The following is a 27,646-nucleotide window of genomic DNA, read 5'->3' as shown; positions in this document are numbered from 1 at the left end:
CAAGGGGACTGCTCAAAAATGTCCAGATCCAGTCTGGGGAATATTCTAAGGTAAGGAATCTGCTGCTAGATAGTCTCTACCAGATAAGTCTTTGCCAAAGGTAAGTAACTTGTTCATTTGTCTGGTAGTGATTGTCTTTAATTCGAAGATGGTTCCTTAACCATTACAATGTTTTCAGCATTGTTTTTTTTTTTACTCCAGAGTAAAGGCTATGAGATGCATACATCACTGGGAAATTACCAATCAGATCGAATCCCACTGCATTCAGGCACCTAAGCACATAACCTAATGCATGATGATAACAATATGTAGTCCTGGCAAACACTCAAGCATTTTGAAAAGCTTAACTTCAACACCAAAGCATTTCCCAAAGAATGTTCAGTTCTCGTCTCCATTAGAAACCCAGTCATCATGATGTGCACGGAAAGATATGCATTTTAATTTTTTTTTACGTGAGGCACAGAACTTGCTCTACTTTAGAAAATTGGATACTTTCAGAATGATTTCCTTAGTTGTGTTATCCATTAAGGGCTTCATCTTCTTGATTAATTCCATTGTACTAGCGAGAACATTTATAAAACATTACTAGTATAATGTTCCAATGTCTTGAGTTTATCCATATTGTATGCACTTTCACAATAAAGATGCTCCCAACCTGCCTTTTCTTAAGTGACGTAGTTGTTAGGCACAGGTACGTTTATCAACTGTTCCTCCAAAATAGTACAAGTTAATTCAATATTCAATTTTGCAACATGTTTACAGTTTATATTAAGAGAAAATGAATCTAGGCAAACAATCACTAGACGTGCAAAGAACCTACATACAGAACACTCAGCAATTCACCCAATGTTCCTTAATGTATGTAGTTTTCCATGTAAACAAATCAAGTTAGCATGAGGAGGAGTCACACTACAGAGCAAGATGGCCGCTTCTCCCTAAAGCTCTGCTTGGCGCAGGAGAAGACATTGCTCGTGTACCTGTTATTGCCATAGTTATTGGCTCCATATGACAGGAGAGCACCACTTAGATGAAAAATTTGAATAATACCTACAAGTGAGAGATTTCACCCGAGCCATAAAAAAATGGGTGGTGAACTAAAGCGACAACACAGTCTATTCTGCCTTCCTCTCCTTCTCCCTCGAGATGATGTTGAGCAAGGCCTTGGAGGCCGAATAGCTGCATATATGACGAAGCAGACCGAAGCCCAAATCTGGAGGCAAGAACTCAGGATTATACCCAGAAACATGTATCTTTCCACTGATCTCTGGGATCTGACAGAGCAGTCTGCCCCGGAGTTCATCCGGGCCTGTATGAGCAGAGTCACTCCTCATTCAGTGTGCTAACGGCATAATGTGCTCAGCAAGTGGCAAAAACATAGGGATAGTGCCCTGAGAACAGATAATGAGTAGATAAAAAGGAACCTTGTTTTTACTATGATGTAGGTGGCTCTGAATTACTTATCGAGGCCCACTACACTGAACCCTCAAATATGACCATAAAGTCCCAGCTACTACCCTAGAGGCCGGAAAGCAAGAACAGCAGCCCCTTTAGAGAGCAGAACTCTATATGTGACATTGGCTCACCACTTGTTGATTTTCAAATCAGGTTTTTTAATCTTCAACCAGTCCATCAGATATTTGCTGCATTGGAGTATAATAGCATCAACCAGCGTTGTACTCATTGTACTAGCTACTCTAACCAGATTTGGAAAAGTGTCTATGACCATGCTGCATACAGACTGCAGAGGTCCCTTCCGATTACTTCAAGATCTGCTGCAACCCTTTGGTGTCAGCTTTGTGGGCTTAACTGGATACTAATTGGATTAACTGGATAGAGAAATGTTGGAAAATGGGTTATTGGTAAGGGCAGGTAGGTACCTACACCTAGCAACAAGCCACTAACCTCCACTTAGGTCCAGTTAGGTCTCAGTAAATTAACCCCAGCTCAACCCTTGGTAGCTTGGCAACGAGCGTCAAGGCTTAACTTAGGAGACAGTGTGTAAAGCATTCAAATATTGCAAAACAGTAATTAAATAAAACACAGGAAACAGTTTAAAAATCCAAAACCAATTTATAAAAATAGTTTATATTTTCATCTTTAAAATGACACAAAAACGAATAAAATCGGATAAGGGGAACCGGAGATATGAATTTTTAAAGAATTATTATTTTTCTAGCGCGTAGAAACAAAAAGCACCAATCGGGTCATCTGGTTGCACCTCGACCGGGGCAAAGTCAAAGTTTCAGGCCGACCGCGATGGAGCCCTGCTCGGCTACAAGTCCCGGGAGGCCTCGGTTAAAAAGTTACCTTCTGACAGTCTTTATTTTGAAGATTTTCTTCAGCGGGACGAACCTGCCAGTCGAATCCGACCTCCTGGAGCCCTTCTCCGGATACGCGATGCTGGATTCCTCGGTGGAGATTTTTACCTTCAGACTTAGTCGTTTTTTCGAGGTGAAAATCCTTCGACCGGGGTAAACCTGGATCTTGATCCGACGTCCATGGAGCCCTTCTCGGATACGATGGCTGGGAGGTCCCGGTCAACTTTTTACCTTCAGACTTAGTCTCTTTTTCAGAGGTTTTTCTTGACCGGGACGAACCACCAAGTCAGGCCGGGTCGCGGTTGAGGCAAGCCGGCTAGAATTTCCACGGCGGGTCGGTCCCTCTCTGGAGCTTTTTTACAAAAATTCTCAAATCTTCTCCAAACTTCTGGGGCTTCACCCAGATATTCTTTTAAGGTTCTTTTGGGGTCCACAGCTCACCCCAAGGGTCCAGAAGTTCTGAGATGGTCCTTGGGGGGTGCGGACTTCAACTCCCAGAATGCACCTGCCGCAAACTCCTTTTTGGCCACTGGACAGTGGTCAGCTGGTCACTTTTTTCAGGAGTTGGTGCAGGGGACTCTGGATAGCAATTTTTCACCTGTAGCAAACAGGGAGTCCCTCCTTGAACCACTTGAAGCCAGGCAAAGTCCTTCTTGTGGTGAAGCCCAAGTGTGCAGCTGGTGCAGTCCTTCTGAGTGCAGGTTCCAGGTGCAGGCCAGGGGTCCAGCAGGGCAGTCCTTCTTCTCCTTTAGTTCTTTTCTTGTTGAAATCTGGTGGGGATCTGAGGTGTGGGTGCAGGTCTGCCAGTTGTATCCTTGCTCCTGGGTGAAAAGCAGGGGGGTCCTGGTTCTCCAATCAGGTACAGGGTCGTCCCCCTGTGATGACCACTTCCTGGGAAGTGTGGCAAAAATCCAGCCCAGAAGGCAACATTCTCTAAAAATCCAACATGGCTGAATCTGATTTTTGGAGGTTACATCTGGCTGAGCCCACCCACTGGTGTGGCTAAAAATCATAAACACACCCCTCTCCTGCCCTCTCCTAATCTAATCAAGGGGGCACCTAGTTGTCTGGGGTTGCAGGATGTGGGGGTGTTGCTGGTTGCTCCAAATGTCCTTCTCTGCCTTTGAAGACCAGTTTGGCAGCCCTCCCCCTTCCTGCCTCACCATCTGCTGAGGGGAGATTCTCTCCCACAAGCACATTCCTTTGTGTGAAGCCAGGCTACTTCACACCTCATCAAGGCAGCTTGGCTAAGCTGCTGCAGGCTGGCCAATCAGAGCACAGCAGCAAAAACAATGCAGGGCTGAAATTGGCAACTTTTTAGGTAAAGTCTAAAACTTTTTACCTGAACAGGTTATATTAAATCCCACAACTGGAAGTTGTGGGATTTATTACAAGAATTAATTTGATACCAAATTCTTGGTATGCAACATTTAAGGAGACTTTAAAATTTAAAATAAAGTCTCCCCATTCTAGCCTATGCAGGCCATTTACTTCAATGAGGGAAAAACGAATTTAGCTGTTTTTACCTCACCAGGGTTTATAAATCTATTTTTATAAAGTCCCTGCTTATAGTTACATGGCACCCAGCCCTAGGGGCACATAGGGCACACCTTAGGGGTGACTTATATGTAAAAATAAGGTAGTTTAAGACTTTGGAACTACTTTTAATGCCAAAGTCGAATTTGCATATAACTTTAATTTAAAAGCAGCCAGCAAGGCAGGCCTGCCTTTAAAATGACACTGGGCACCTCAGCAGTGCACCTAGGTGTGCACCACCTATGCTGTGGTCCCTAAACCTACATGCCCTACCATATACTAGGGACTTATAGGTAGGTTAACTTAGCCAATTATAATTAGCCTAATTTGCATATCCATTTTACACAAAGCACTGGCCCTGGGACTGGTAAGCAGTACCCAGGGCACAGCCAAGAGTCAGTAACCACCAGTACCTGTCCAAAAAGTGTGGGGGTGACCAGGGCAAAAAGGAGGACTTTCCTACAAGAAACTCCTGCAGTATGTGTGTAACTGGGTGCCATTCTTGGTATGAGGCTACCTTATCATCTTTCAGAGTGATAAGGGACTTGGATGGACATCCTCCCCCTCCTCCTGTGATATTGCTACATGTTGCCCTACTCCCAGACAAACTGTAGGATATAAGGAGAGTCAATGCCGGTGCACTGCACATCCTGTGGGCACAACTCAATTCTCTCAGCAGACATTATCAAAGGATTGTTTTGCGGCCCTCACCCCATTTTCTAAAACACAAATGAGTGGCACAACATGGCGACCAAAGGAGCAGAGTAACAGCCCTACATGACCACCTATACCCCTTTCTACTCAACCGTAGCTCAACACATATTGGCCAGTTGCATCAGAAAAGATCTCTCATCAACTATTCTTTACAGAGGTGGTGGGAGGGCCCAAGGCAAAAACTACTCCAACACAGCAAGACGCATTCCTGGTCACCATCCTCAAGGATATCACTGCTGAACAAGATCTCTAAAGAACACCTGATCGCTAACCTCACACAAGCTCCACCTCCCATCACCAATGACCACAACACTGCGGCCCACAACCTCACACAATGGCTAACAACCTGCGCAGACTCCCTTGCACCATTGAAAAGAAAGTACCACACCGGCACCGTCAAGACTGCCCCCTGGTTCACCACAGAACTCCAAGCTTCTAAACGAGAATGCTGTAAAATTGAGAAAGCCTGGTGCCAAGAACCCTCAATGAGCAATTTCTTTGCCCTCAAAACAGCCATGCGCAAACACCACCAACTCATCCGGACCACCAAACAGTCCTTCCACAAAGAATGCATAGGCAACATCACACACAACAGCAAAGAACTCTTCGCCATCGTCAAAGACCTCACCAAACCCAAATCCAGCACCAGCTGGAACCCCCCAACCCCCTCCCTCCCCCCCACAGCGCCTTGAGACCCTAAAGGGTGAGTAATGACTTAAAAACTGTTTTGATTGATTGATCCCTGTCCATTGCCTAGCCCAGATTCCCTTTATAAGGGGGATTATCCAAGTAACCCATATTTTAAACCATTGGTTGCCAATGTTATCTATGATGGGTTCTCAAAACCATCTCAAGGGTACAGTAAAAGGCCACCAGATTATGCAACAAAATGATTTGCACCTTCCATCCCTGCACTTGAGACCTCACACATTGCCCTGCTACTCCCCCTAAATACCCACCTCCTCTACCTTCCTTACCCCCCTCATTACTCTTACTCTTCTCAGTAACAGCCCTAATGGATCTCCCTTGAGCACTCCAGGTATTCCTCCTTAGTATACTGTGCAAAATATATAATCTATGATGACCATTGAGTTTCTCTTGCAGAGATTTGGAACTGCTTGAGAAACTAGCTTCACTGTTGACACATTACTACAGTTCTGTTACCAATCTTTGATTCACATTTTAATCCCAATACTACACCTCCAGGTTTATCATCATTATACCATAGCAAGTCCACATCCGACAGCACAGCTGGGATAAACTAATTTTTCCCTCCCCTCTTACACAACACCATCCTTGTCTCCCCCCCCAATGTTTCCCCTGATTTGTCCTTCAGACTCTGTCACTGTTACCAAAACCTTCCAGGAGAGAATTTTGCTCAAAGGTCACACCTTAACTCGTACTGTAGCGTCTTAGGACTTTTATCAATTGAACACAGCATGGCAGCTCAACCACTAAATACTGTCTCTCTTAATGTGAACTGCCTGACAAACTATGTTGAGTGAAAGAAAATCCTGATGTACCTGGTCCCTAAAAAGGCAGGTGTATCAATAATACAAGAGACCCACTTATTGGTTAATAAAACAGAGATACCCAAGCGAGACCGGGTAGGGAAAGTCATTTTCATTTGTAGAACGACCCCCCACCATCAACATTCACCTGACCCGCCTCCCACAACCAAACTTAATCCAAAAATGTGGAGTGACAGTACTCATAAACAGATCTCTTCCACATTCAGTGCTTCAATCCTAGACATATGACGAAGGCAGGTTCAGGTTTGCAAACACAGGGTTGCCATCAAAGGGATAAGTATGGTATCCATTTATGTCTCTAACGGGACCAAGGACACATTTGTCGTCTGCCTTACTGGAATCATCACTGAACTGAATAGGTCACATATAATCACAGAGGGAGATGATTATGGGCTGGACTGCACAGGTCCAGTTGGCATACATAATAACAGAGATATGGCACTTTTATAAGACATTCTTGAAGACCCAGGCCTGTTAGAATTTGGCATCTTCTCCACCCGTTGGAAAAAGAGTATTTCTTTCTTTCGGCAGTGCATTGTACACAGTCATGGCTTGACTATTTCCCAGTATCACACCCGGTTAACCTAATGATACTAGACTGTACTATCTTTGAAGGATCCCTTGCAGATCATGCCCCAGTCTGTACAGGCGTAGACTGGATCCTTAGTAAACCGGTGTGGAAACCTTGGTGTCTCAATACTGAATGCAATAAAATGCCCCATGAGAAGGCTCAGTTAAATCCCAAATGCTACCTACTTAAAAGAAAACAAGTGTTCCATCCACTCTGGCTAAAGTTCTATGTGCACTGGCTAAAATCACTGTCAGGGGACAACTGATGAGCGATGCAGCGCTAGTCTATAAACAAAGTACGCAACAGCAGAATACTTTAGAATGCAACATTAAAATACACACAGACATACATTAAGAAACCCACAGACCCTATCAGACGCAACCTAAACAAGGCCAAAATAGACAGCAATACCCTATATACAGGGAGTGCAGAATTATTAGGCAAGTTGTATTTTTGAGGATTAATTCTATTATTGAACAACAACCATGTTCTCAATGAACCCAAAAAACTCATTAATATCAAAGCTGAATACTTTTGGAAGTAGTTTTTAGTTTGTTTTTAGTTTTAGCTATGTTAGGGGGATATCTGTGTGTGCAGGTGACTATTACTGTGCATAATTATTAGGCAACTTAACAAAAAAATATATATACCCATTTCAATTATTTATTATTACCAGTGAAACCAATATAACATCTCAACATTCACAAATATACATTTCTGACATTCAAAAACAAAACAAAAACAAATCAGTGACCAATATAGCCACCTTTCTTTGCAAGGACACTCAAAAGCCTGCCATCCATGGATTCTGTCAGTGTTTTGATCTGTTCACCATCAACATTGCGTGCAGCAGCAACCACAGCCTCCCAGACACTGTTCAGAGAGGTGTACTGTTTTCCCTCCTTGTAAATCTCACATTTGATGATGTACCACAGGTTCTCAATGGGGTTCAGATCAGGTGAACAAGGAGGCCATGTCATTAGATTTCCTTCTTTTATACCCTTTCTTGCCAGCCACGCTGTGGAGTACTTGGACGCGTGTGATGGAGCATTGTCCTGCATGAAAATCATGTTTTTCTTGAAGGATGCAGACTTTTTCCTGTACCACTGCTTGAAGAAGGTGTCTTCCAGGAACTGGCAGTAGGACTGGGAGTTGAGCTTGACTCCATCCTCAACCCGAAAAGGCCCCACAAGCTCATCTTTGATGATACCAGCCCAAACCAGTACTCCACCTCCACCTTGCTGGCGTCTGAGTCGGACTGGAGCTCTCTGCCCTTTACCAATCCAGCCACGGGCCCATCCATCTGGCCCATCAAGACTCACTCTCATTTCATCAGTCCATAAAACCTTAGACAAATCAGTCTTGAGATATTTCTTGGCCCAGTCTTGACGTTTCAGCTTGTGTGTCTTGTTCAGTGGTGGTCGTCTTTCAGCCTTTCTTACCTTGGCCATGTCTCTGAGTATTGCACACCTTGTGCTTTTGGGCACTCCAGTGATGTTGCAGCTCTGAAATATGGCCAAACTGGTGGCAAGTGGCATCGTGGCAGCTGCACGCTTGACTTTTCTCAGTTCATGGGCAGTTATTTTGTGCCTTGGTTTTTCCACACGCTTCTTGCGACCCTTGAATGAAACGCTTGATTGTTCGATGGTCACGCTTCAAAAGCTTTGCAATTTTAAGAGTGCTGCATCCCTCTGCAAGATATCTCACTATTTTTTACTTTTCTGAGCCTGTCAAGTCCTTCTTTTGACCCATTTTGCCAAAGGAAAGGAAGTTGCCTAATAATTATGCACACCTGATATAGGGTGTTGATGTCATTAGACCACACCCCTTCTCATTACAGAGATGCACATCACCTAATATGCTTAATTGGTAGTAGGCTTTCGAGCCTATACAGCTTGGAGTAAGACAACATGCATAAAGAGGATGATGTGGTCAAAATACTCATTTGCCTAATAATTCTGCACTCCCTGTATGTCCAAAGCTGAAACCATGCTCCATAAACTCAAAGCTCACCACGCATGGAGTAAAAGCTGGGAGACTCCAGGCTGCCCACCTTAGGCAAATGGAAGCATTTCTAACCATCCAGCTTTCAGAAATGAATAAGGGTAGTTGCTTAGGGACACACTAAGTATTGTGGACACCTTTGGTAAATATTACACTAAATTATACCACTTCAAATTAGGGACCAATAGAGAATGAGAAAAGTTTTTTGTCACTACCCTGTCTTAATGAAGATAGTAGAAAGCAACTAGAGGGAGAGATTACTAAGGTGGAAACTGCAAGCCAACTCAAATCTCCCTTATAATAAATCTCCTAGGGCGGACTGGGAGAATTCTACAAGTGGGTCAAGAGGAAGCAGTGGAACTGCTTCATGGGGCCTTGCAAGAGGCAGAACACACAAGAGCCTTATTGTACCTCAACAGCAGAGCTAGGGTAGTCGCAGCATCATAGCTTTGCCAGTAAGACTGGAGGGGGGCTGTGAGTTCAGATTTCCCAACAATCAGGCTGGCACATAATGGTAAAATACATTAAGTGGAAAGGGAGATGATTGTGGATTGGAAGGGGTACTAAGTGAGAAAAACCACATTATTTTGTGAAATAACCAACATTTGTGAAGTCTCTCCAAATAGAGAGAGGGAGAGAGTGTGTGAGCATGTTTGTATGTGTGTAAAAAATCCTGGTGTAATACGACAGACACCTCACCATACCTGATTGAAACACATGCACCCAACTATTTATCACAAAATACACTTATTAGGGTGGTGTAACACCCCAAATACCTTACATGAAGCTACTTCCCTAGATAGTTCTTCCAAAACCTTGAAGAGACTCCTTGTTGTGTAGGAGCTATTATCCAATCTCCCTTGTAAATATGGATATTACAATTCTTGTAAGCATTCTTGCCACACATATCAAGCTAGTAATAATACCAAGTTTGATACACCACACTTAGGTGTGAATCGTACCAGGGGGACCGTCTTGTAAATATTTGCGATCCTTGGCTTTTATGGTTAACAAAAGGCTCCCAAAAGAATGTCTTGGCTCTATCCCTCGATGCTGAGAAGGCATTTGATTGTGTAGAATCGGCCTATGTGTTCCATATACTACAGAAAATGGTATTTGCAGACAACATCATTAATAGGGTTCAGTGGCTATATAGCAGTCCTGATGTGCAGATCAACTGTGGGGTCATCCTCTCTGATTCTTTCATAGTGTGCAGAGGAACCTCTCAAGGATGTCCTCTGTCATCTTTGTTCCCTTCTCTCCCCTGAAACACTTACTGATTCTAGCTGACACGCGCAGCTTATCTGACATCATAAGGAAACCGCCATGGCGACAGTCAAACACTGTAAACTGTGACATTGGCACTCACAAAAGTTAATCATGCATGCGAGTGGTTAATTGAAATGTATCAATTGCCTTAGTATCAGCCGCTCATATACAAGCTACAATAGAACATGATGCTCTTGATAACAATCCTGTGGTCCTTGATGCCTCCCTTATGCTCTCCTCCTTCATACATTCTTTGTAATGTCAGCTCAACATACCACACAGCTCCTACTTATCATGCCCAGTAGTCTAGTAGAAAGGCCCTTCACAAATCGTCATCTTTCGTTCCACCTCTCACATATTATTAAGGCTATGCCTGCATAATCACACTTCTCCTCCTCCTGAAATTACCAAACTTACTCTGAATACTCTGGCATTATAAAAATCACTCTCAGGCCTAGTAAGGTGTATGACTGTTCATATATGACCACTTAGTGGGTTACCTTTAATATCTCCATGCGACATCTTTATCAGAAGTCCTAAAATGGCGAGTATGGACTCAAACCATAGAGATATTTTTATAACTCTTTGGCTCTAGATGCCGTTTTACATTGTATGATTTTTTTGGTTGTACTCGTGACGTTTATCTTACACATCCTGTCTACGCTGTTTCTGTTATTATGCTTTATTATTATATTATGGTTATTGATAACATTTTTATCTGAGACAGTGATTGCTGTCTCCGATGTATTTATGCTGAATTGTTTATGGATGTGGATGCGGCCTGAGGAATTAACAGTGGTTGAGATTAATTCAAGGATTCCATGTTCCCCTTTTTGTATGCTCTTTACCTGGAGTGCAGCGAGCACTAGTGGTTAGTCCTTTGGCTGCACTTTGTGGCTTGAAAAATGTTAAAAAAAAAAAATACAAAAAAAACTCAGAAATGTTAATGTTTATTTACAAATGTTCTATTGAAAATATTTAAGTACAATCACTATTATTGAAAGGGTGTATTTATTGAATATACATTTGATTATGATAATTGGGGCCTTTTTGATAAAGTCAATAGGTCGGCGTTATATGTGTTGATGTGGGGACCCCTTGATAAAGTCAAAAGGCTGACACTATCATTTTGGTGTTATGAGTCTTTGACATAACCAGTAAGTCTGCCTTACTTAAAATGGCACATTTTATATTGTTACATGAGACTGGCAAATAATGCCTAGTGAGGAGGGGCTGGCACAGGGCCTGACTTGCCAGACCCTGCCCCCAGTCTCACGTGATGCATGGCTGAAAGCCATGCGAGGAGGGTTGGGCATCCGTGGAGTTTGGGTGCAGGGCCTGCCAGTTCACAGCATATTGTTTGGCTCCTGTGAGGGAAGAGGTTGGGGGTAGGGCTTGGCTGCACCCATTTCATGGCATGCATGATGGTGGTCATTGTACATTACAAGAAACATAGAATTTCACTAAAAAGACAAAGTTTAATGTGATTTTACAGTTAGGAATTGTAGTAATATGTTCCTTTTCATTTTTTTTAAACTTGGAAATTCACTGGTTAAAAAGATTGAGAAGACGTTATAGTTAAGTGAAAATTTTAGTTAAAACACACCGTTTTAAATTAACAAAACCATTAAAATTCGCTTGTAATAGTTATTTCAAGTAACTTTAACCTGTGCCTTAAAGTAACCATAACAGTGCTCCCTTGGTTGTAAAATTAAGGAGAAATTGTAATTGTTATGAGTTGGTCATAAACTTCTAGTTTCATACCACATTTGAAGGGTTATCCTTCCTTAACAATGACTGTGATTATTTTCCGTACCTGAGAAAATTATGTAAACTTCTGGTGCCTACCAACGCTTTTTCAGCTTTGCTTACCGTTATTGGGGTATTAAGCTATTTCTCATTGGAAGTAGATGAACTTTGATTAATCCATAGGTAATGGATGTTCTGGGAGAGGTTACTTTGCAATGCAAAAGTTTTTGATTCGAAATGATTGCTTCTAATTTGTTGGCTGATCCTTTGCATTCTTCAATCTTCCTGTTTCTCCTGCTCACATCTTTCATTTAGACTGGGGTAGCCCTGTGATTAAATTACTTTGCTGTGTGGGTGTGGTTTAACTGTAGCCCTTCTTAATCCTTGTCTCCAAGGCCATCAGTGCACGCTATAGAACCATGGTAACATACCGCTTGGTGGGGTCATTATGATCATCTCCTGCTCCTTCTTGAGCTACGTCATCTCTACCATCTTTCTTTCATCGTACACTTAAGTATTTCCTTCAAATGGTTGTTGTTAGACCTGACAGCCTTAGGGTAGTCACCCCTAACTTTTTGCCTGCCTCCCTCCACTTTTTGGACACTGTTTTTGCTGGTTTATAGACTCTGCGCACTTTACCCCTGCTAACCAGGGCTAAAGTGCATATGCTCTCTCCCCTAAAACATGGTAACCTGGAATCATACCTGATTGGACTATTAATTTACTTATAAGTCCCCAGTAAGGTGCACTCTATGTGCATAGGGCTGGTAAATTAAATGCTACTAGTGGGCCAGCAGCACTGGTTGTGCCACCCACTTAAGTAACCCCTTCTCCTTGTCTCAGGCCTGCCATTGTAAGGCCTGTGTGTGCAGTTTCACTGCCACATCGACTTGGCATTTAAAAGTTCTTGCCAAGCCTAGAACTCCCCTTTTTCTACATATAAGTCACCCTTAATGTGTGCCCTAGGTAACCCCTGGGGCAGGGTGCTGTGTAAGTAAAAGGCAGGACATGTACCTATGTAGTTATATGTCCTGGTAGTGTAAAAACTCCTAAATTCATTTTCACACTACTGTGAGGCCTGCTCCCTTCATAGGCTAACAATGGGGCTGCCCTCATACACTGTTGAAGTGGCAGCTGCTGATCGGAAAGGAGCAGGAAGGTCATATTTAGTATGGCCAGAATGGTAATACAAAATCCTACTGACTGGTGAAGTCGGATTTAATATTACTATTCTAGAAATGCCACTTTTAGAAAGTGAGCATTTCTTTGCACTGAAATCCTTCTGTGCCTTACAATCCACGTCTGGCTGGGCTTGGTTGACAGCTCCTTGAGCATTCACTCAGACACACCCCAAACACAGGGTACTCAGCCTCACTTGCATACATCTGCATTTTGAATGGGTCTTCCTGGGCTGGGAGGGTGGAGGGCCTGCTCTCACACAAAGGACTGCCACACCCCCTACTGGGACCCTGGCAGACAGGATTGAACTGAAAGGGGACCTGGTGCACTTCTTAGCCACTCTTTGAAGTCTCCCCCACTTCAAAGGCACATTTGGGTATAAAACAGGGCCTCTGCCCTACCTCATCAGACACTTGCTGGAGAAGAAACCTGAACCAGAAACTACATCCTGCCAAGAAGAACTGCCTGGCTGCTCAAAGGACTCACCTGTCTGCTTTCTACAAAGGACTGCTGCCTAGCTGTTGCCCTGCTGCCTTGCTGAACTCTTGTCTGGCTGTGAAAGTGCTCTCCAAGGGCTTGGATAGAGCTTGCCTCCTGTTCCTTGAAGTCTCGGGACCAAAAAGACTTCTCTCTTTTACTTGGACGCTCCGTGCGCCGAAAATTTCGACGCACAGCTTGTTTCGCGGCGAGAAAAACGCTGCACTCCGACGCTGATCGACGCGACGCTCTTGGGACGATCGAAGATCCGACGCACGGCCTCGCAAGGACAACTCCGCCCGACCTCTAGAGGAGAAATCGACGCGACGCCTGCCGTGAGATCGTAATTTCAACGGGCAGCCCCACAGACTGACGCGCAGCCGGAGAACAAGCAGGAAAATCCACGCACAGACCCGGGACATCTGGTAATCCCCGCGATCCACAGAAAGAGACTGTCCGCACGCCGGAAAATGACGCCGACTTCCCCGCGTGGAAAATAACGACGCAAGTCCGTGTGTGCTGGGGAGAAATCGACGCACACACCCTTTTTCCACGCACCTCTTCTCTTGTGGCCCTCTGAGGAGATTTTTCCACTCCCAACCAGGTACTTGTGCTTGAAAGAGACTTTGTTTATATTCTAAAGACTTAAGACACTTTATATCACTTCTCTGTGATATTCCTACATTTTTCCATTGTTCTTTTTTGACCTACAATTATCCTGATAAATATTATATATTTTTCTAAACACTGTGTGGTGTATTTTATTTTTGTGGTGCTATATGGTGGTATTGTATGATTTATTGCACAAATACTTTACACATTGCCTTCTAAGTTAAGCCTGACTGCTCGTGCCAAGCTACCAGAGGGTGGGCACAGGATAATCTTGGATAGTGTGTGACTTACCCTGACTAGAGTGAGGGCTTTTGCTTGGACAGAGGGTAACCTGCCTGCCAACCAAAAACCCCATTTCTAACATTGGTGGCAGCGGTGAGGATAGGACTTGTATTTGTGCAGTGACATACCGTAGCTGAGTATATCACTACCTACCCACAGTTGAAGGTCAACTTGGTTTTTATCTCTTTTTTGAAAATCTGATTTTTTTTCCTGACCATTTTCAAAAACTAAATCCTCACTCAACATGTCTCTGACTGGGTCTCAGACAGGGGACTTTGACCTAGTTCAGTTGGATACATATACGGTCAAACAACTAAGAGGATTCTGCAGGGCATTGAGGGTACCCACCCAAGGGGCCTCCAGAAAGGAGGACTTTCAAGTGGCGCTGAGGGCCTGGGCAGAAGCCCATTTAGAGGATGATGAGGAAGAGGAGCCAGAACATGGCCCCTCAGAGGAATTTTCACTATCTGTGGATGGTGTTACCACTGCAATTGTGCCCCCTTCCCGACCAGGGCGCAGTGTCTCTATGCAAAGCCTGACCACAGAGGAAAGGAGAGAGGAAAGGGAGTTCCAATTGCAAATGGCAAAACTGAAAATTGAGGCTCAACAGGAGGAGAGGAGGGCAGAAAGAGAAGCCAAACAAGCTGAGGCTGAAAGAACAGCCAAACAGATTCAAGAGGAAGCTGAAAGAGCAGCCAAACAGGTGGAAGCTGAAAGAACTTTGGCTGAAAAGAAACTATTGTTGGCTGATGAACTGAGTCTCAAAGAACTGGAGATCAAGGCGAGACAGTCTGAATCCAGCAATAATGGTGGCAGCATACAGACAGGACCTGCTGGAGAAAAAAAGGTTCGTATACCCAAAAATGTGGTGCCCAGTTTTGTAGTGGGAGATAACATAGATAAATGGTTAGCTGCTTATGAAGTTGCACTAAGGGCTCATGAGGTTCCTGAAGGGCAATGGGGGGTAGCTATGTGGGGTTATGTGCCGCCATTGGGGAGGGACACACTTCTCACATTGGATCAACCTGATCAAAACACATACCCACTTCAGAAAGCCACTTTACTTGCCAAGTTTGGGCTGACCCCTGAGGGATACCGTCAGAGGTTCAGGGACAGCACCAAACAAACCACACAAACATGGGTAGATTTCTTTGATTTCTCCAGTAAGGCACTGAATGGATGGGTGCGGGGCAACAAAGTAGCAGATTATAAAGGTTTATATAACTTGATTCTGAGAGAGCATATGCTTAATACTACTTATACAGATTTGCGCCAGCACCTAGTGGATAGTAAGCTGACTGATCCCAGGAAGCTTGCTGAGGAGGCGGACCTCTGGGTTAGCACCAGAGTGTCCAAGAAGGTACCTGGGGGGGACTCCCACAAGGGTGGTCAGGGTTCCCAACAGAAGAAAGAGGGGGGAGATAAACTTGCAGATAAGGAACTCTCCAAAGGCCCCCAAAAGAATTCCCAGGGAGGGGGTGGCAACCCTTCCTTTTCCAAATTTGGGAAAAAGCCAGGGACATATGACAAGTCAGGGAAATCTAGCCCCAAATGCATGGAGTGTTACCAGTATGGTCACTACAAAGGCGATCCACAGTGCCCCAAGAGGGCACCGTCCACTACCGGACAGGCGCCTGGGTTGACTAGTGTAGCGCTCGGGGGGGAGATGGACCCAAATAGCTTTGGGGAGCAGGTAGAGATTTCCCTAGTGTCCCTGGGAGAAGGAGAAATGGTGCCCAAGGCCCACATGCCCAGAAATACTTCTAAGTACCGGCAGTGGGTCACCATTGATGGGCAGAAGGTGGAGGCTCTGCGTGACACAGGAGCCAGTATGACTACTATCAAGAGTCAGCTGGTGTCAACAGAGCAGATAGTACCTAATACATTCCACCAAGTCAGAGTCGCTGACAATCGCGAGAGTAACCTCCCGGTGGCTCTGGTTCCCTTTGAGTGGGGGGGGGGGTCTCTGGTACTCTGAAAGTAGCTGTGAGTCCTGCCATGCCTGTAGATTGTCTGTTAGGCAATGATCTTGAGCACACTGCTTGGAAAGAAGTGGAGCTCAGGTCTCACCTGGAGATGTTAGGGTTACCTGAGTGGGTCTGCATGACCACACGGTCCATGGCTGACCGAGAGGGAAGTCAAGGGCATCTGGAGCCTGGAACGATGGCCCAGAGAGCTGCCAAGAGGAGGGACCAGGGGCGCGGGAAACCGGCCCCAGAAGTTCCCACAGTGGCTGACGGGGCTCCTGAGGAGGAGGCTCCCGAGCCAACTGGGGAAGACATTGCCGCCCTAGGTGACTTACCTGAGCTTGCTGGCTGGCAAGTTGAGGGTGGACCCACCAGGGAGGAATTCTGCAAGGCGCAGAAAGAATGTCCCACTCTGGAAGGTTTGAGGAAACAAGCCTCAAACCAGGCAGCAGGCGACGCCTCTGGCAATCACCACCTATATTGGGAGAATGATCTCCTCTACAGTGAGCCTAAGGTTCCGGCCTTTGGGGCAGCACGGATGCTGGTGGTCCCCCAATGTTACCGAACCTTCCTACTGGGTCTGGCTCACGACATTCCCCTGGCAGGACATTTGGAGCAGGGCAAGACCTTTAACAGGCTTGTCACCCACTTTTATTGGCCCAAAATGAGGACACACTCAGATAAGTTCTGCAGATCTTGTCCTACCTGCCAGGCCAGTGGTAAAGCAGGAAAAAGGGTTAAAACCCCCCTGATTCCACTTCCTGTCATTGGCACCCCCTTTGAAAGGGTGGGCATCGACATTGTTGGTCCCTTGGACCCCAAAACTGCCTTAGGCAACAGGTTCATCCTGGTTTTGGTGGACCATGCCACCCGTTACCCAGAGGCAGTCCCTCTGAGGACCGTAACTGCACCGGTGGTGGCCAGAACCCTGATGGGGATATTTACCCGTGTGGGATTCCCCAAGGAAATAGTGTCTGACAGAGGCACTAACTTCATGTCTGCATACATGAAGTCTCTGTGGGATGCGTGTGGTGTAACTTACAAGTTCACCACACCCTATCACCCCCAGCCTAATGGTCTTGTGGAGAGATTCAACAAGACCCTGAAAGGCATGATTGGTGGCCTCCCTGAGGCCATGAGGCGTAAGTGGGACGTCCTCTTACCATGCCTTCTCTTTGCTTACAGAGAGGTACCCCAGAGGGGGGTAGGGTTCAGTCCCTTTGAGCTTCTCTACGGGTACCCTGTCAGGGGACCCTTAAGCATTGTCCAGGAGGGATTGGAGAAAGCTCCAAAGACACCCCCTCAGGATGTGGTCATCTAAATGTTGGCCCTCCGCAACCAGATGACCCGCTTCTGGAAAGAGGCCCAAAGTAACCTTGAGGCCAGTCAAGAGGTAATGAAACACTGGTATGACCAGAAGGCCACCCTGGTAGAGTTTCAACCTGGAGACAAAGTGTGGGTAATGGAGCCAGTAGAGCCCAGAGCTCTCCAGGACCGCTGGTCTGGCCCATTTGAAATAAAGGAGCGGAAAGGGGAGGCCACTTACCTAGTGGACCTCCAAACCCCTAGGAATCCCCTAAGGGTGCTCCATGTGAACCGACTAAAAGCTCATTTTGAGAGGTCGGAGATCAACATGCTTATGGTCACGGATGAGGGAACGGAAGAGGAGAGTGAACCTCTCTCCGACCTCCTCTCTGCCCAAGAAGGTGATGGATCATTAAGCGGGGTCATTCTGTCTGACTCCCCGACTCTAAACCAGAAAGGAGACTGCTATGAGCTGTTGGAGCAGTTCTCCCCCCTGTTCTCCCTTACTCCTGGACTGACCCACCTCTGTGTTCATGATATTGACACTGGTGACAGTCTCCCTGTGAAGAACAAAATTTACAGGTTGTCGGATAAGGTGAAGGCCAGCATCAAGGAGGAGGTCTCCAAGATGTTGACTCTAGGGGTTATCGTGAAATCCAGTAGTCCCTGGGCCAGCCCAGTGGTGTTGGTCCCTAAGGCTACTGCCCCAGGTGCGAAGCCAGAACTCCGGTTCTGTGTGGACTACCGGGGTCTCAACTCAGTCACACGGACTGATGCTCACCCCATCCCCCGAGCTGATGAGCTCGTAGACAGGCTAGGCGCTGCCAAGTTCCTGAGTACGTTTGATCTTACTTCAGGGTACTGGCAGATCGCTCTGACTGAGGGGGCCAAGGAAAGATCCGCATTCTCAACCCCTGATGGCCATTACCAGTTCCGGGTGATGCCGTTTGGGTTGAAAAATGCCCCCGCTACCTTCCAACGGTTGGTTAACGGGGTCCTAGCTGGCAAGGATGCCTTCTGTGCAGCCTACCTGGATGACATAGCTGTCTACAGTTCCAGCTGGGAGGAACACCTGCTTCACCTCAAGGAGGTGCTTCAGGCCCTGCAACAGGCGGGCCTGACCATCAAGGCCAGTAAGTGCCAGATTGGGCAGGGTTCTGTGGTGTACTTGGGACACCTAGTGGGTGGTGGCAAGGTGCAGCCACTCCAGGCCAAGATTGAAACTATCAAGGCCTGGCAACCACCACAAACGCAGACTGAGGTGAGAGCCTTTCTAGGCCTCACCGGATACTACTGCAGATTTGTCAAGGGCTATGGTACCATTGTAACACCCTTGACAGAACTCACTTCCAAGAAACAACCTAGGTTGGTGAATTGGACAGAGGCTTGTCAGAAAGCCTTTGACGCCCTGAAGGAAGCCATGTGCACGGCCCCCGTACTCATTGCCCCTGACTACTCCCAGGAATTTATTGTGCAGACAGACGCTTCAGAGCATGGCATAGGGGCAGTCCTAGCACAGCTGAATGAGGAGGGCAGAGATCAACCGGTAGTCTTTATTAGCAGAAGGCTATTACCACAGGAACAGAGGTGGAGTGCTATTGAGAGAGAAGCTTTTGCTGTGGTCTGGGCACTGAAGAAGCTAAGACCCTACCTGTTTGGGACTCACTTTCGGGTTCAGACAGACCACAGGCCCCTCAGATCGCTCATGCAGATGAGGGGTGAGAATCCAAAACTCTTGAGGTGGTCCATTTCCCTACAGGGGATGGACTTTACGGTGGAACATCGCCCAGGGGTTGACCACGCCAATGCTGATGGTCTCTCCAGGTACTTCCGCCTTAGCGATGAGAGCTCCCAGGAGGTCGGGTAGCTCTCCCCACTTTCAGCTGGGGGGGACACATGTTAGACCTGACAGCCTTAAGGTAGTCACCCCTAACGTTTTGCCTGCCTCCCTCCACTTTTTGGACACTGTTTTTGCTGGTTTATAGACTCTGCGCACTTTACCCCTGCTAACCAGGGCTAAAGTGCATATCCTCTCTCCCCTAAAACATGGTAACCTGGAATCATACCTGATTGGACTTTTAATTTACTTATAAGTCCCCAGTAAGGTGCACTCTATGTGCATAGGGCTGGTAAATTAAATGCTACTAGTGGGCCAGCAGCACTGGTTGTGCCACCCACTTAAGTAACCCCTTCTCCTTGTCTCAGGCCTGCCATTGCAAGGCCTGTGTGTGCAGTTTCACTGCCACATCGACTTGGCATTTAAAAGTTCTTGCCAAGCCTAGAACTCCCCTTTTTCTACATATAAGTCACCCTTAATGTGTGCCCTAGGTAACCCCTGGGGCAGGGTGCTGTGTAAGTAAAAGGCAGGACATGTACCTATGTAGTTATATGTCCTGGTAGTGTAAAAACTCCTAAATTCATTTTCACACTACTGTGAGGCCTGCTCCCTTGGGGCTGCCCTCATACACTGTTGAAGTGGCAGCTGCTGATCGGAAAGGAGCAGGAAGGTCATATTTAGTATGGCCAGAATGGTAATACAAAATCCTACTGACTGGTGAAGTCGGATTTAATATTACTATTCTAGAAATGCCACTTTTAGAAAGTGAGCATTTCTTTGCACTGAAATCCTTCTGTGCCTTACAATCCACGTCTGGCTGGGCTTGGTTGACAGCTCCTTGTGCATTCACTCAGACACACCCCAAACACAGGGTACTCAGCCTCACTTGCATACATCTGCATTTTGAATGGGTCTTCCTGGGCTGGGAAGGTGGAGGGCCTGCTCTCACACAAAGGACTGCCACACCCCCTACTGGGACCCTGGCAGACAGGATTGAACTGAAAGGGGACCTGGTGCACTTCTTAGCCACTCTTTGAAGTCTCCCCCACTTCAAAGGCACACTTGGGTATAAAACAGGGCCTCTGCCCTACCTCATCAGACACTTGCTGGAGAAGAAACCTGAACCAGAAACTACATCCTGCCAAGAAGAACTGCCTGGCTGCTCAAAGGACTCACCTCTCTGCTTTCTACAAAGGACTGCTGCCTTGCTGTTGCCCTGCTGCCTAGCTGAACTCTTGTCTGGCTGTGAAAGTGCTCTCCAAGGGCTTGGATAGAGCTTGCCTCCTGTTCCTTGAAGTCTCAGGACCAAAAAGACTTCTCTCTTTTACTTGGATGTCCGTGCGCCGAAAATTTCGACGCACAGCTTGTTTCGCGGCGAGAAAAACGCCGCACTCCGACGCTGATCGACGCGACGCTCTTGGGACGATCGAAGATCCGACGCACGGCCTCGCAAGGACAACGCCGCCCGACCTCTAGAGGAGAAATCGACGCAACGCCTGCCGTGAGATCGTAATTTCAACGCGCAGCCCCGCAGACCGACGCGCAGCCGGAGAACAAGCAGGAAAATCCACGCACAGACCCGGGACATCTGGTAATCCCCGCGATCCACAGAAAGAGACTGTCCGCGCGCCGAAAAACGACGCCGACTTCCCCGCGTGGAAAATAACGACGCAAGTCCGTGTGTGCTGGGGAGAAATCGACGCACACACCCTTTTTCCACGCACCTATTCTCTTGTGGCCCTCTGAGGAGATTTTTCCACTCCCAACCAGGTACTTGTGCTTGAAAGAGACTTTGGTTATATTCTAAAGACTTAAGACACTTTATATCACTTCTCTGTGATATTCCTACATTTTTCCATTGTTCTTTTGTGACCTACAATTATCCTGATAAATATTATATATTTTTCTAAACACTGTGTGGTGTATTTTTGTGGTGCTATATGGTGGTATTGTATGATTTATTGCACAAATACTTTACACATTGCCTTCTAAGTTAAGCCTGACTGCTCGTGCCAAGCTACCAGAGGGTGGGCACAGGATAATCTTGGATAGTGTGTGACTTACCCTGACTAGAGTGAGGGCTTTTGCTTGGACAGAGGGTAACCTGCCTGCCAACCAAAAACCCCATTTCTAACAGTTGTCGTCAGAGCTCCGGCGATATTATGAAGGGCAGCATTGTGTATTTCTTTGTTTCAACACATCTTATTGTAGAGGATATAGATATTAGTTTTGAGTGCTGAAAATGATGAAGTTAGTTCGGCGTTCTGCTTAAAATGACAGTAGAAATGTCATCTACAATTGTGGCTTATGGAATATTCTGTAATTCTGATGCCTTGTTAAGGGGCTGCTGGTCAGAGTTCTGTGCTGGGTAACCCTTTTGCTTCTCCTCTTCTGTGTAGGAATTAGTCAACACTACCCTTGTCATAGGTTAATAACACTGAGAATAGTTTATTACAGCTGTGCATCTATCTTCCCATGTTGAAGGAAATGTTGGGCTAAATTTCTTATCAGGGGATTCTAGATTTGTATTCTTGTATGGACTTCCTGGTTTGTTTTCCTCACACAAAGCATTTGGCAGTAACTTATGACCCTTGAGATGACCCTATTTTTTGAAGTTAGAGAGGTTGGGGGCCTTATTTTGAAATTAGTATGTGCCAGTTCTTCCCCTCTGTTCCTTGTTCACAACTGTGCCCACCAATGGTGACCTCTAATTGGTGGAAGATTCTGCATGCAAAGCAAAACTCTTTGTCCAGCAGTTCTCAGACATGACTGGGCAAGTTTTGTTTGAGATTTAGTTTTTTCCTTTGTGTAAGGAGACGTTTTTTAATAGGATGTGTAAATAATAAAAAAATGTGCAATTTTAGTTTACAGTGTTTTAATTAATTTGTATAGGCACAGAGAGTTGACAGACACTTTTTTTCTGACTTTTTTCACTTTCCCCCTCCTAAGTTTGTATTTTGGCACAACCTATTCAGTTTTTGAGAGTTCTTAAGTTCGTTTTTGGATAGGCACCAGAATACTAAAAGTAGCATTCCTGTTTAATTTCTATACCGCAGGTTCAATTTCTGAACCGTCTATCATAGCCTTATAGACCAATTGGGTAAAAGCAATGTAACCAATGCAATGTTAGGGCCAGGGTACATAGACTGGCTATGAACAGCAGTGTCACAATGGGCAGAGTATTAATAACAGCGAAAACTAGGGTCCAGAAAAGGGCAAAAATCAGAGTGACTGTGCAGACAAGTAGGATTTGCTCTGCTTTATACCAGCAGGTTGGTCATGGACACAGCACTCAGGCCCAACGCGGTGGCGGGACTTCAGAAACTCTGTGGGGGCGTCAGGCCTGCTGGGTCAGTTACGGTCGTTGCACGCAGCGGGGACCACAGCTCCAGTGCAAGCAGCAGTGCGGAGTTGGACACTGGTGCCAGTTCTGAAATTTCTCTGGAGTTATTACACTTGGTTTCTTCCTGTAATTCAGGCTGTGAAAAGCATGCATGGCTGCCGATGGGGGCCCCTGCACTGCCCATACCAACTACATGGGTAGTGCACCCCGTCTCCGCCTGCCTTTGCGTGGCGGACACAGGAATCATAATCCACAGGGCATTGCTGCCCTGGCGGATTAAGACCTCTGGCACCGCAGTCAGACCGTGGCGAAAATTATGTGTCTGTCAGACCGCCGCATTGGCAGCAGTCCGACCACCACCGCGAGTCTGGTGGTCCTAGGGCCGCCAGACTTGTAATGAGGGCCCAAGTGTTACTCACCAGGCTGCAGCTATAATAGTCCCACAATATGTTTAAGAAAAGGCCCAGATCTACGCCTTGAACTGACTTCTTAGCTCAAAAGAAAGAACGGGAGGACAAGTCTTTTGCCTGTTGGCAGCTAAATAAAGGAAGGTACTCCCACTCAGGGAAACAAGCAACCACCCTTCTCTACTTTAGGAATTCTTTAAAATCCCTGCGCTGTGAATAAGTTCCTTGTTCTTGCTGTCTCCTGGTCTAGTTCCATTTGTTTGTTTCAGTGCCTAGACACCCTTCTGGGTAGCAGTCACACTCTATAACTATCATTATGGTACTAATGCCATGCTGCCTTTTCAGTGGCTGTTCCTACACACTTTCTTAAGTACTCCTGCTTCATGCCTTGCTGCTAATTTTCCATATTCTAGCTCTGCTGCCCTGTTGAGTCGTATCCCATGTGATCCTGCTATTGCTTCCTGGCTTTTCAGAAACATACGGCTAGTGCATACTGCTGCATTTATTGTGTTTTTATTTCTGGCATTCACTTTTCTTATTGCCCTGTCTTTCTATCCAGTTCCCTATCCTTTTGTGCTCCAGTTTCCTGGTCTATACTTTAGTTCCAAAAGACTGTTATTCCTGACTGTTTTTCGACACCAGTTACAGCACAGTTAGTACTTGTTAGACTTCAGCTGCATGCACCTAAAGCTGAAGACTGTCGGAACATCACTTTTCAGTTTAATTTTGCTTTGCAGTGTCTTCAGTCTTCCAATCCCCTTTTAGTGCTGTTCTGCTGTTCTTCAGTCCTCTTTTTATCTCTTCAGTTCCTTAAATTCATACCCTCTGCATCAGTCCCCTAATGCATCATTTCTTGTATTACTCCCCACTTTCCTGTTGATATCTTGGGATTTACGTTTGGGGTTTCTCCTTCTGTATTAACTTTAGTTGTGCTGACTGCTTATCATTGTATTTAGAGGTTTGCTGCCAATAAAGGTTTTCTGCTGTTAAAGGTTTTCTAGTGGTTTCTAAAATAGGCAGTATCTATCCGCACCTTTATTATGGCCTGATGCTTTGTCTTTTGAGGTCTCTTTACCAACTGTGTACACAGGTTGCTGTTTTCAGGAACCAGTGACTGTTATTTTCTTGAAGGATGCATGCATAAATGGATTGCAGTCTCTTGAGTTGGGCTTCTTTCATCGTGATACAGGTCCCCACTGTTACTCTTGTACTTCTTTTGTGACCAAATGTTACAGCAAATTCCTCAGAAGGAAATAGTGTTCAATATGACCCTAGAACACCCTGAGCCTAGTCTGTTTCCCCACCCAATGGAACTCCAGTTTGTCTGTCATAGAATATTAATCCCTTGTATTTTGCAGTTCATTGCCCCAGCTCCTTATCCTCTTCGGTGGATATTTCCACTATACCTTTCGGAACTCTTACCCTGGTGTTTTGCTTCACTAATGACCAAGCTGAAACACTCATGCACTGACAGTCTCTAGAATGTACTTCTTAGTCAAAAGAAGACATTTATTATTTCACTACGCAAGGTTCCTAACAGGAGATTAGCATGCTGAAAGTACACGTTCAAAAATGGTCACAGCAATGAAATTAAAGAATGTACAAATGATTCGCCACTGCGATATACACAACAAATATATGTATCTATCTTATAATGCAAAGCAAATAATGAATCAAAAAATATTCATCACCATGCGAAAAGGGCACCATTGCTTCATCTCCCTCCTATTCAGCATCAGATCGCCAGATCCCAGAATTGATCGAGGAGAGAGAGATCAATTATCCTCATGGGGAGGATGGCACACTCCAGCGTCCTGGATGTGCCTGAGATCTGCAAACACTCTCTGTTCCCGGTCCATCTGGTCTCGGCCTCTTATACTTTGAACAAACAAGAAAGGAAAAGTCTCGATATTCTCTTTCCCTGCAGAAGTTTATTTATTAAAAAAATACTGAGTGCTTTTATCCTGCTTTGAAAATAACATGTCGGGATCTGGCCACAATCCCAAGGTGCCAATCCAAAATAAGTCCGTTCCCTGCTGTCTGAGTACATTCTTATCAGCCTACGCCATTGGTGGGAAAAAACACGAAGAATAAAAACGTGCACATTGTACAATGTGGAAAACTACTTGCAACTTTTAACTTAGCAGTGTCTAATGCTAAGATAACATCAATAGGCAAAATGAAGCTGGTGTTCACTAATGTGACAGTGTAGTGCTAGTCTAAGTGCAATGTGGAGTCAGTGGTCAAAACTCACATATCATTACACCTGGACCATCTGCACACTGTGTACACTCATGTCCATAAGCAGTCCTGGGAGAGTACATCGCACCAACGGTAGTATCTCATTCCAAATGGGTGAAGGTCATAATTTTGTAACTTAAAGGATTGTGTTTAGAAAATAAAAAAATGCTAATCATTTCATTTGCTAGGTCATATTTTAGAATAGGAGCACTATGTTAAAATATGTTTCTTTCTTCAGATTCTGCGTTCATGGAATGAATATGAACTGACAAAGGCAGTCATTCAATGCGGCAAAAGGCTGCTCGACTCATCAGACAGTGCAGCAAACTTGAGCATTCAGCTTAATAAAATAACAAGTAATGAAGATTTCGAAATTTCATTTGAAGAAAAGACAGATGCCGTACAGGTACTGTAAGAAATCCCTTTCCGTATACTAAATGTCATCGAAGGGCTGGAGTATTCCCCATACTCAATTCACTCCATGACAGTAGTGCAGGGGTTTCTTATGACATATTTCTGTTTTTTCATTTTGTTCTGTTAATGAAGAAAACAGAGTACACATATTTTGAAAGTGGTATATAGCTGAGCAAAACGTTGTAGCAAAATACATTATTAATTTACTTTGTACTTATGAATGTCTGTTCAGCTGTTAACATGCTAGCAATATTAGTAAACTGTTAAAACAGATGTATTTCTGAAGCTTGCACTCACATGCTCCCTATTCATTAAGTTTATTTGTGAGTAGGCGTGGCTTAATCCCAAGCCCCTGATACCAAATCACATTTAGTCAAGAAAAACAAACTGTGTGATTCAAGCCCGCATAGACCCTTTTTCCTAGAGTGTTCCCCACAACTTTACAAGAGCTTTTACTAAATAACTAATCGAGGATAATAGAAAACAGACAAATTAAACAGAAGGTGGTGTAAGCTGCTTCATGGTATCCTGTGCACCAAAGTTGTCACCTCCAGTTGTGTCTTGTTTGAACATTTAACTGTTACTTGCATTCATCAATGGACGTTCATTTTTTACTACAGCAGGTGTACAGCAACCTCCAAGATACTGCAGAAATCTATTTAATTCATTTTGATTTTAATTCAAAATTATTTAAAAACTATGACATTGATAGTTTTCATGTTTGCATTTGTGAAGGACCAATTACCTGTAGAGGCTTGCGAATTTATATATGGAGGGAAGGGCATTTATTTTTGCGATGATTAATGAAGATGATTTTCATTTAGTACTGGTGACACATTTTAATATTTATGTTAGCGACCTGAATGATTTATCACTTTTCTGATGCCTTTTTGAAAGTAATGCCCTCTTTTTAGACATCCTTGCCTTATTCCAATCTGGGTCTATCACATTTAAAATCTGAAAAGTGCGATCCACATATGAGCAACAAGACGCATAGAAGTCAGTTTGCTTTAAGAACTCTAAGAAAATGATCTTCATTTGATGACCTTCAATCTTCCTATTACTGCAATTTTTCATGCATCCTTCTGCTTGAAGAATCTAAAAGAATATTGATACCACTAATGATAACTTGATCATCAAGGAGTTTAAAGGAGGACGGGAACAGTTTGCTGCAAATCTCACAGATAAGTGAATATATTAGTCTCGAGATCATGAGAAGACTGTGTCCCTTACAAAAAAATAAAACGTTTTGAAAAATAGTCATCGACTCGACAGCAGTCACTGAACAATATCAGTTGGTTAAGTGTATTACAGCTTTTGTGACTTCCCTTTTGTAATATTATGGAACCATGACTGTTTTTATAGCACACACTGTCAGGTTTATGAAAATGTGTTAGGAATCACTTATACTTCTAATACATTCAATACCATTGTTCTGCGTTTAAAAATCTTTATTACAACATGCTATTGTACCAAATGAAATATACAGAATTAGACAATAAAGGTTTAAGTCAACTAAATTTTACATAAGAATATCACTCACTAGTCCTAGCCACCTTTGATAACTGGAGCTCCCAGAAGTCTAGCATCATGTACAATTACAAGCCTTGGCCAATCTCTACTTACGTTATCTTTCAATTTTAATTTAGCCTGATCACGTAAAGAAGAATGCGAAAAAACCTTCATCGATTATTGTTGAAAAAGTCAATGAACATCTAGCTGCTCTGGAAGCAAACCTCCTCAAAATAGCTAAACCTTGTAAGTAACCTGAAATTAGGAATGTTTTCAAATATTAAAATTGCACACATAATTGTATTTGCCAATATTTTATTTATGTTAGGAAAAGTTATAGAGCGCACATACTCTCAAGGGTTTCTTGGTGCTGTGAC

The 27,646-nt window shown here is 44.7% G+C and overlaps 1 protein-coding gene across 1 annotated transcript in view; it reads left to right on the top strand.

Annotated features, from left to right (window-relative positions):
• The window catches only part of CFAP54 (cilia and flagella associated protein 54), a 1,075,777-nt gene that overhangs the window by 510,022 nt on the left and 538,109 nt on the right, over positions 1 to 27,646 (top strand). Inside the window, exons 28-29 of the mRNA XM_069229529.1 lie at positions 25,582 to 25,749; positions 27,407 to 27,515. Of these exons, the coding sequence (XP_069085630.1) occupies positions 25,582 to 25,749; positions 27,407 to 27,515 (277 nt within the window). The remainder of the gene's footprint in view (positions 1 to 25,581; positions 25,750 to 27,406; positions 27,516 to 27,646) is intronic.

Source organism: Pleurodeles waltl, chromosome 4_1 (genome assembly GCF_031143425.1).
Source record: "Pleurodeles waltl isolate 20211129_DDA chromosome 4_1, aPleWal1.hap1.20221129, whole genome shotgun sequence".
NCBI classification, from domain to species: domain Eukaryota; kingdom Metazoa; phylum Chordata; class Amphibia; order Caudata; family Salamandridae; genus Pleurodeles; species Pleurodeles waltl.
This window is presented reverse-complemented; position numbering and strand designations above follow the sequence as displayed.